This window comes from Dendroctonus ponderosae, unplaced genomic scaffold (genome assembly GCF_020466585.1).
Source record: "Dendroctonus ponderosae isolate FM_Combo_2020 unplaced genomic scaffold, Dpon_F_20191213v2 Dpon_F_20191213_585, whole genome shotgun sequence".
In the NCBI taxonomy this organism is placed as follows: Eukaryota; Metazoa; Arthropoda; class Insecta; order Coleoptera; family Curculionidae; genus Dendroctonus; species Dendroctonus ponderosae.
In genome coordinates, this window is record NW_026018800.1 from 1 (window position 1) to 11,242 (window position 11,242).

At 35.6% G+C, this 11,242-nt stretch overlaps 1 protein-coding gene across 1 annotated transcript; it reads left to right on the forward strand.

The window, feature by feature from the left end:
- Window positions 1–115: 115 nt before the first annotated feature.
- On the forward strand, window positions 116–11,187 carry LOC125504739 (protein prickle-like; the record flags this gene model as incomplete). Its single annotated transcript, XM_048667145.1, has 6 exons — window positions 116–358; window positions 7,010–7,213; window positions 9,874–10,071; window positions 10,171–10,352; window positions 10,414–10,884; window positions 10,950–11,187. Coding segments are annotated over 6 exons (1,536 nt in total), but the record flags the coding sequence as incomplete, so codon positions are not given.
- Between the last annotated feature and the right edge of the window lie 55 nt (window positions 11,188–11,242).

An 11,242-nucleotide genomic window follows, 5' to 3' on the forward strand; every position in this document is an offset into this window, starting at 1 on the left:
GATACATTTGATTGATGTTGCCATTCATTATAGTTATTTGCCTACCTAAAGTAACGTAAAAATGTAATTTTAACTCTTTAATACTTCTCTTACTCAATTGGTACTTCTGTTCCAGGTCCACCTCTACTTCAGCGCTCTACCTGAAGACAAAGTTCCCTATGTGAACAGTGTGGGAGAAAGATACAGGGTGCGTCAGCTGCTGCAGCAATTGCCTCCTCATGACAACGAAGTGCGCTACTGCCACGCTCTCAGCGACGAAGAGCGGAAAGAGTTGAGGTTGTTCAGCGCCCAACGGAAGAGAGAGGCTCTCGGAAGGGGCGCTGTGAGGCAAATCCCTGGCACCATGAGATGTGACCTGGTGAGTGTTAGTGTAAAGTTGATGTGGGTTAGTTGTAAATGTTGTGTAAAGCCATCGGGCACATTCTGAACATTAGCATAAATTCACATTTTCTACAGCAGATCGAGAACTGATTAGGAAATGTACTTTATTCTCATCAGAAATTGCCTGAAGTGATAGTTAGCTAGCGAAGACAGCCAATATGGGTTCTTTGAATACGACCAGGTTCCGAGGGTATTTTTTATGAGAATAGAGGGCCGGCAGTCCATAGCGGAGTCCGCAACATGATCCGAGAATTAATGCGTCGTAAACGCGGTCATTACACGTCATATTTGCGATCTTTAATACTGCAGCCGGTTATTAAAGCACTTTTATTGATAATTAAAGAGCGAGTATCTTTCAGGTGGACACCGTCCAATCCGACTTGATTTAAGACCGACTTTAATTAGCGCTACTCGAGGCTTTAACTTTAACTATTCGAGGGTGGTCGTTTATTTGGTCTTGTGTATCTTTGCTGACTAATGCTATATAATTACCTGAAATCTTAAAAATAAGAACAAATGAGAATATTTATAGCTTTTGTATTTTAACTTTTCGTTTTGTCTTGATCGTTAGCTTTGTGGCGATCATTAGTCGCACTTATTCTTTATTTATAATGTCTATTTTGCTTATGTAATTTAAATATAACGCAGCTGGCGATCAATTTAAAAGCGCAAAAACAGATGCACTCAGAGAAAATAATTCACAATGGGCTTAGAGGATGTGCGGCAGAGAACTTGGAAGAAATCAGTTAATGATAGTGAACGTTAAGTTTTCCAGAAAAATCATTAAATGCAATTAAAACTAATTGAACAGTTACTGCTAGAATTTTCTCAGGTCTACGGAATGTTTTCCTGAAGAAACGGAGAAAATTGCTATTTACTAACCGGTTAAAGTGAAAACAAAAAAAAACGTTTCTTTGTAAATAGACGATTTCGATTTTGGCTTGAGGAGTTTTGCCATTTAAACTTACTTTTTTTTGCTACAGTGTCAGAGAAACCGATTTCTTCAACTACCAGATACTGTTTTTACGTATACATGGAGGGTTTTACCTTTAAGGGCCAAATGTGGCAAAACTTAAGCAAAAATACGATATCCAGGACATATTTTTTTGAACGCCGATAACTTCAAGCTGAAGCCATAGCATAAGACGGTACCAATGAATACAGGGTGTCTGAAATTGCAGTGATAGACAAAACTTACTTTTTTTATATAAAATGCCGTGCTTTTTATTGACTTAAAAAGGTACTGATTTAAAAAGGTTGCAAAAGGTTTGAATTGATGGACAAGACATTTACAATCCATACAAGATTTCTTCGCATACTTATGCTTGATTCTCTAACGGTTAAATGAATAATCTAGAAATTATTCTTCGCTTACATCGCATCCCCAATCCAACACCACTGTTCTAAAGGGTAAAACGTCATAAACCAGCTGGTGGAATTTGGAAAGAAATTGACAATGAAATGGCGCTCCTTTCTCTACGAACAATCGCCTTTTCTAATTATCTTTCGAAGGAGGCGGCTGTCGCCTTAATGGAAACCAGGGGTGGCAATCAGATTTAATTAATGAAAAATTTTAATTACAGAATTTCGCTAGTGTCATTTTGGGGTCGGAATTGTGAGTGTATAAAAGCGGGCCACGTATTGACAAAATTTGTATTAACTTCCGCTGAACTCCAACTTCGAAAGTAATTGTTGAGCTGTTATTATAGCAGTATTAATTTAATTTTTCTGGTTTCATGAGAGAATTTGTGTTTATTTCATATATTTCAGTAAAATGTGCAGTTAATTACGTGGAAAAATAATAATAAAATTTAATTGGAAGCGAAGAAACGACTTATAGATATCTATAAAGCACTTACTGTAATTTTTTTTTTCAGCATGTTGTATTTTTTTCAGTAAATTTGAAAAGTTACTGATAATTGTAAGACCCAATGAGAATCACTTGATCATAATTTTTTTAAAATACATAAACATCATACACTTAATGATCTATTGAATTATTTCGAAAAACCCAACTGACTACCTAAGCTTAATAGAACTTCTGATACTAAGCAGTTTTCATTTAGTTTCTAGGTTAATAATTAAATAATTCAATAATAATTTCTAGATTAATTCAAATACGAAAGATTAAATTATCATTTGCTTGTCAAGTTACAAAAAGTTCATAAATCAAAAATATTTTTTTGTACAATTGTTTTGTATTTCTACTAAAATGTTCCTATTCACAGTATCACAGGGATAAAACGGCGAACTAAAAAATGATTTTATAAAAACCGCAAATTAGAGGTGAAATGTTCAATCAATTCGTTTCCTTTAAATTAAATTGTTGTAAAATAATGTTTTAAGTTAAAATATATATCTGTCGATGTTTAATTGAAAACGGGCAGAACAGGCTTTATTCATACGCTTCCAAAGTCTGAAATTAAATTATGAACAGAAGTGCAAACAGAACCAATACAGAAAAAAAGAAAGAAAATACAGAAAGTGCGTTTCTTAATTTTAAAAAAGTCAAGTAAAAGAAGAAGGCATAAATCAAATGACTGATATGATGATATAAAAAGAATTCAGTAGATATAGACTCAAAATCTAAGATCAAAATGTCCATAGTTTGATTATTTTGTATATGAGGAGYTTGARRWACAACTTTYAAATATYWWKSMGRTCAAGTCTTTCTAATTTCTCACTTTCATCAAGCRTTAACCAAAATTRGGTTAATTTTYCGTTATTGACTACTTGTTTAGTATYTTATATATACTTTAATCTTCACATTTTGCATKATTTYAYGTTTATMAATTTARGRAAAAACTKTTGCCCAATTTACTACTAGTTTTAATAATAYAATTAATAAATKAAAGGGATTTATTCCAAAAATTTTCGGACGCCAACAATCTTCAATAAAAAACAAATGTCRWCAAAATGTTTCCAAGCCAAYAAAGAAAGTCTTCARGTGAACTATTGTTATTGTTTGCTTCTAAAAATTAAACRAAATCAAAACGCGAAAAAAAGTATATATTTATTAATTTAAATTGTAAGATAAGTCATAGATATTTGAAAAAATATATTAATTTCTATTAAGCGATATCTTTTTSGTWTCAATTTTCAAACCGAAGTCCATGTAATTTAAAAATGCTATTCTTACTTAAARTCACRTCTAATCACATTCATTGAAAAATTATTCGTATCGCATATTYCAATTAGSCTGTTTTTAATTCATCAAAAAATTAAAKTACCGGAAAAACGGTTAATCCAATTCCCCATTTCTTACGAACAACTTTCTGCCCTTAAATTAAAAGTTTCTCTACAGTTGGCGAACCCTCTAAACTCCTCCATCTCGGACTCTAACTCTTAATTGACGCCTCTTAATTTGAAACTCACTAATTGCGCGGTCTTTGGGGTTTAATAGATCAGCGGCGGAGGGACAATGATTGGCAAATTAAACTGATTCCGAATGACCAAATCATGGTTTGAATAAAAATTTTCATTAACGGTTCAAAATTTATTTTTTCCTTCATCTGACCTCATTTATTTTATTTCCTTTGGTTTAGTCCAGATAAGTTGTCTTGAAGTCTAGTAAACTAGTAAATTAATATTTACTTTGGTCATTATACTGATTGGAAGAAAATAATTTATGTATTCATCAAAATACATAAAAGCAAATGTAATTTTGAATACGGCTCTATATGACTATTTTGGTCCATATTAAAAATTCTCCACTTTAAAGGAAATCTTTCAAGGAAAGAAAGGAATAATGCATTTTTTATCCAAACAAACATGTAACGAAAGCGACACACGTTGGTACTTTCATGTAAAAAATTGCAATAGTTGTTTTTAAAATGTAAATATTTAATTTTAGAGCTTCATGCATAAACGATTAACTCAACTAACTGTAAATATGTAATAACTAAACGTAAATGGGAAATATTGTATATCAATTTAAATGATTTCTTAATTGGGCTGTAGGTATTATTAAATTATAAATATAATTTTATGTTAAAATATCAGCAAAGCAACTGAATAAAAAATTTCGAAAGAAAATGAAAATGGACAATCTCTCGATCAAACGTACTCGCCATCATTTAAATCTAAAACTACGTAGCGGAAAATCAAAGTTAGCGAAAGTTCGATTGACAAGCTAAATATATTTATAAGGGAATTTATATCAATTTCGGAAAAGTCGTATCGGTATCAATACCGTCAAATTCTATTAATAAAAATATCAAGACAACCCGGTTCCAAATCGAGTAGCACTTAGAGTTAGGGACAAGTTTGTAAGGACGCATTTTTTCAAGTCACGTGCCCGTCCTGTAACACATGAAAAGCATTTGGAGGGCCCCAAGTCAAAGTTATGTGTTGCCCGTATTAAAAGTGGAAACTCCCCCCTGTTTGAAGCGTCCAAAAAGCTTTTATAAAGTGCGAAAATCGGGCGTCAGAAGATTTATTAAGGATATATTAAGACATAAGTGAAGGCAGCTTTTTAAGTCGTGAGTTATTGTTGAAATGTCTAACGATGTTCTTTAAGACATTTGAATTAAATTGAGCCTCAGAAGAAATTCCTTAATTTAAGACGAGTAATTTAGAGCATTAAGCCGGCTTAATTTACATTTTTCTAATTAACTTCCCAAAGCCCACCCGTGGGATTCATAAAAAATGAAATGGCCATTCGTTCTCTTGGCAGAGCGTTTTCTCACCACCAGGGAATGCTTTCGAATATTGTTCTTTTATTTATGAATTTCGCAAAGGTAAAGCTTATAATTGAATTAAATAATATTCCCTGGTAGGAACTATACGCGTTTTTCCTTAGTTTCCCTGGTATCTTCAATAAAACACACCGCGATATTTCCGTTTCTTATTATTCTGCTTAACAATTGCGCAATTTAAATACGTAATGAATGCTTAAGAATGATTTATTTCTAAAATAGACAAATTAAAATATTAAGAGATTTTTTCGCATAAATCGTTAACATCGTATACTGGAATTCCTATAGCAACTTTTCCGTGCAAAATTTCTTAATTATTTTAACACATTTACAAGCATAACCAAAGAGCTGGTAAACTTTCTGGTTCAAATAATCATGGAATATGTTCCACAGTTTTAGATCCAAAGAATCTGCAGGCTGAACAGTTTAAAACTAAAAATATTTTTGCCTCTATGAGTTATTGTGCTTAAATATTGCTTAATTAAATTAGCTTAAATAAAGCTCTTACTAAAATTTTTGTTAGCGACACCAACAAAAAAAACGGTTCTTAGAAAAATCTATCGTCACTCAGTCCCATAATATTAAATGATATTTATGTTATGGCATCGCTATCTTTTTCCTGGTCAAAGTTTTCTTGTTTCATTTTCAACTTATTTTTAAATAGACTTGGAAAATTGTCCATGTTGGTAAGGTTTGTATTTTTGCTTAATCTTACAGGTAATGTTTTAAAGTTTTTGCTGCTATAGTTATCATGTTTCAATTAATCGTTTAAAGCAACATTTTCATAATTTTTTCTGAGATATCTATTATAAAGTTTAGTTCAGCATCATTATTCGTCGTTTGCCTTTCCATGCAAATTTTAAAGCTGCTTGAACTACGAATCATTCTATAATTCTCCGACTTTCTGGGTTTTATTAAAAATAAATTGTCCATACTTTCCTGACTGTGTTTCAATTCCAAATCAAAATTAATTCCTGGGTTTCAGTCATTTATTGTCTCTATTTATCAATTAAAATACGTTTCGGTGTATTTTTCCACCATCGTCAGTTTTTATGTGTAGCGTTGTTGCTACTTTAAGCCTTGGCATACATCTTTTGGCATACATACAAAATTAATTTTGATTTCGAATTAAAAATAAATAGTAAAGCAAGTTGGATCATTAAATATATGCATGCTATTATTATTTCGGTGCTTACCTGAAATGTCTGGCATGTTTTGCTGTATATTTTATAAAAATAGCGCCGTTTAAAGGAAAAACTATCCAAAAAACTAAACACTTTGTTTAGACTTAAGCTTTTGTCATTTCTGAATTTGTTTACACCAAATTGTAGGTATTGATGGCCCCAGAATATAAGTTTCCTTGAAAAAAGTGGACTTACGCACTTTTCATATGACTAGAGGTAGAGCCAATTTATTTAATTAAACAAAACCGCACAAAGTCAAAACCAGTTTTCCTCTAAATCTTATGAAACTTCGCTTCAAAGGATTTGTTCAGCAGGGATAAACAATCCTTTCTATTCGTCTAATTCATTTAATAATAAATATGTCAACCGTTTGACCATATAAACCCCTATTGTAATTGCGAGAAATCCATCTAGTGGATGTCTTAGTTCCATTGTCCAATATTGGCAATAACTCCGAAAGTTTTGATAGAACGCCAGTAGTATTTCATTAAAGTTCGGTCGCCGATAAAATCCAAAACTGGACGAAATCATCCCTTCCGCGCCATTTGGCCCCGACAGATTTATTAGAGCCGTATATCTTCACCCTAAATGGTGAGAAATACGACCCTCAGATTTACCGAGGTATTTAATAGAAATAACGTATGTTATTTACGGTGAACGAACAAAGGACAAATTTCTACTTCTTTGGAATGCATTAAAATTCCCGGTTAATTTTTCGATTTCAATATGGATTATCTCTTGTTGCAGTGCTCGGAATCCCTCTCATCGGGGGATATTGGAGTGCTGGCATCCAGAGCAGGGCCCAACATGGTTTGGCATCCAGCCTGCTTCACCTGCTGCGTTTGCAGGGAACTGCTGGTGGATCTAATCTACTTCTTCAAAGAAGGACGACTGTATTGTGGAAGGCATCATGCGGAAACCGTCAAGCCCAGATGTAGTGCTTGCGATGAGGTAAAATTAACTTTTCTTCTATTCAAAAGTACCGATCAACGCCCAAATCGGTGAGCTGAATGGTGTTTGAGCTTTTGTTGGGTTGATCACCTAAAACCGTGGTTTGCCTACTCAATGTTTCAACAGGGACTTCTCTACTGATCTGATGTTTTATTCCAAAGCGCAACTCGTTTTTCCTCACACCGCGAAACAAAGAAAAACACTCTTACAACAGCATGTTAAGTGGACTTGCTACAGCTATGAAGGAACCAAGAAACACAACATCGACCCAAATAATACGCAAATAGTTGGAAACATTAGCGGTCACACTATCACATCTGCGGAGCAATTTAATTAATAGCTAAAGAAAGAAACTTTTCCATTGCACAAGAATGATTCCAATGGGAAACGTTATCCAAGCCTATAGTTTTAATGCGGCCTGTTAGATGGTTTTACTCTTTGGTACACAAGCTTGATGACATTAAAATAATCATCAACAGGAGATACTTTACCATGAATCTAAAGCATTTTGTGATTGATTATTGTACTGATGTCGATGTAAATGTTGGTATATGAACGTTCGTTGGAGGCGCAACCAAAATATCATATTGAGTTTCGCTTTCTGAGTAAAACTACTAGAATTTCCTCGCTAATGTTGTTATGACTGAATCAACCCGATTCTCTGACCCCTATGGCTCAAATGGTTCGTGAGAAACTTCGAAAAAAGCAGCGGCATGTTTGAGTCGATTTTTCAAAAAAAAAACGCGCAAATCTAAAACTTCTTGAAACCAAGACTTTTGTGAGAAAACTGCCAACATTTTCCTATCGATGGTACTTGGATGGACTTAGTAAAAAAGCCATTTAGTTCTCGCTGGAATGATGTAACAATGAGCGTTCTTGCTTATTTTGCTTATCCGAGAAATGAGCAAAAACGGGACAAAAAGCATGAAAATTTGGCCTAAAACTTCTTGAAATCAATACGTTTCTGAGAAAACGTCTTTCTAAGTGTCTGATATTCAAATTTCGTTTTCTGGATCAAAACTACTCGAATTTCCTCACTCCAAAACCAATTATGTGGCTCGAATAATTCTTGAGAAACTTTTTTCGATTTTGGAACTTTTCGAAAACGATTTTGCAAAAAAAAACGAGCAAATCTAAAACTTCTTGAAATCAAGACTTTGTAGAGAAAATTGCCAACATTTCCGTATCGATGGTTCAGTTTCTAAAAAGGCCATTTAGTTCTCTCAGAAATGATGTAACAATGGGGGTTCTTGCGAATTTTGCTTCCGAGAAATGAGCAAAAACGGGACGAAAAACATAAAATGTTGGCCTAATTTTGCACCTAAATGTCTGATATTCAAATGGCCCCTTCTTGGGGTCAAAACTCTTCGAATTTCCTCAATCATGTTGTTATGATAAACGAATTTTCAATTCTCTATCCAACGATACCAACGTCATGAAGACTCCCATGTGTTGGGTTTATGTCGACTAACGATAATTTTTCTAATTTCATAGACAACAAAAGACTGAATTTTACGCCCCTGCATATATTGGTCTTTATCTGATATTGTTAAAATAAGCACATTTAGATAAAGCGAGGGCAAGAAAATTGCTAAATATTCGTAACGCGATGCAACAATTTTGTCGGAACAGCTCCAATATTATAACGAACGGAAATGTTTAAAAATAGTTCCATAAACGGAAATTTGCCACCCGAAATGTGACTTTTCATTTCAATCATCTCCACATTTTGCCATCCAGTGCCGGACAAATGGCCGACAACCTTTCCTCACTTAAATGAAGTTAAAACTGCCCAATCATTGCATCCTTAATGTCTGCACTTGGTCTAAAAAGCTTAAAGTAATTATGCAAAAATAAAATACGTATCGCTTGTAAATTTATTGCCTTGATTATAGGCAAGGGGCTACTGATGAGCATCTTATTTCTTCGAGTTATGCAGGCAAAGTCACTTTTTTGCAGTAGAGCGTGCAGAAAATAATATATTTCGAAAAGGCGCAAGTAACCGTAAAGTTAACGCATCGGTTATTGATATGCGATCCGTTAAGAATGTACAGTTTTATATCAGTTGACTTTTCATCCTTTGGGAGGAATTTGCTGGTACAAAGTGGCAATGTTGGTTACAATATTTTTAAGGAGATACTAGGGTTTTTTATTTTGGTGGAAACAAGCCCTAAGACGCAACATGACAAAAAATGTATATATATTTTGCGTAAATTTTTCTAGATATGAAAATGTCACGCAACTTTTTTCCCCCGAAAACCTTCATTTAAAGCCAAACTGCGACTTGAGTTTATTGATATTCTAATATTCCGGTATGCAATGAAAACTGATGTTTTATAAGAGAAGCATAATAACTCATCTGAAAAACTAAATTTTGAAACTATCCATATCAGTAAAATGATCTGCGTAATTTACGCAATGTTAATAAGTAAACACTCTTCTGTTTATTGTGCCCTCCGGACAGCACCTCCAGAGGAACGGCGCCAATTTTGAATCACCCCTGAAATATATTTACTTTTTGGAAAATAGGTCTTTTTGGTTGTTTACAATTATATACAGCTCGAGAGCAAAATTCGATGAAGTAACCATTCATTCCAATAAACAGTGGCAAAATTTCGATTCTCAACTAGTGGCAAAAATTGTATTTTCTGAATTTCCAGATAATACTTGCCGATGAATGCACCGAAGCAGAAGGACGGGCATGGCATATGAAGCATTTTGCGTGTTCGGAATGCGAAAGGCAACTAGGAGGTCAAAGATACATAATGAGAGATGGACGTCCCTATTGTTTACACTGTTTCGATGCCATGTTTGCGGAATATTGCGATAGCTGTGGAGAACCAATCGGGGTTGACCAGGTAGGTTACTCAATTATGCTTCTTTAACAATTTGTTCACTTTATTTGATTCAACAAAAAATAGATCTTAAACGAATCAATATTATCGTCATTATTTAAGGGGCAGATGAGTCATGAAGGCCAACACTGGCACGCCACTGAGAGCTGTTTCTGTTGCCACACTTGCCGCACCTCATTGCTGGGAAGGCCATTCTTGCCCCGTAGAGGAGCCATCTACTGTTCAATTGCCTGCAGCAAAGGAGAACCGCCCACACCGTCGGATAGCAGCGGCCCCGGCACTCGGTGAGTGGATCAAAAATCTGCAACATGTCCCGAAAATGCTTAAACAATTCCTCCTTTCCAGGCTCCCCCGCCACGTTAAGCAACGCGGTAACAATCCCTCAGGGTCCCATCAAAACGACAGAGCCGCTTCCCCCAGTGAAACCAGCTCGCCTCCAGGTTCGCCCTCCACCTACCCAGCACACCCCCAGCGTTCCCCGATCACCAGCACGCCATCCAGCCCCATTGGTTCGATGTGCTCCCCTCAGAACCACCCCGCTCAGTATTCATTGAGCAGTGTTAGTCAAAGTCACGTACCTGCTTCCCTGCAAAGTCTCAGCCACACGCCGTCACCGATCAGATCGCCGAAAATGGGGCGGCGAGCCCTACAGCGCAGCCCTAAACCTGGAGGCTCTTTGGCTAGCACTCCCACACCTTCGGAAAGCGGCGACAAGGAGTTTGAGGCCCGAGAAGCCACCAGTAGGGAGGTTGAAGATCGAATTGGAGGGACGGAGAAGAGCCTCGATAGGGTTCTGTTGGAGCGAAACCTAGACAGGTACTGAACAGATAGATAGATAGAAGTGTTCTGGTAATATTTTACAAAAACTTCATTTGCTTCAGGCTGCTTTCTGAGCGAGGCAACTCGACGCATCATTCTCCCGATCTGGAAAAGTTGCTCAGCGCGAGGGACAGGAGCAGAGAACCGTTGCACTTAGCAGACCTAAGTCTGGATGATTGGGCGGATAGGCTAAGCTACGATGGCGACAAGAAAGACGATTACCCAGCCAAAGAAGAAAAAGTTGGTGCTAAAGGCCTGGAACAGGGTACAGTGCACGCTAATAGCATGCCAGAGCTACCTGTAAGTATTTTTTCTTTTTCAAGGCATATATGAAAATATGTGCTACCGGTTTTTT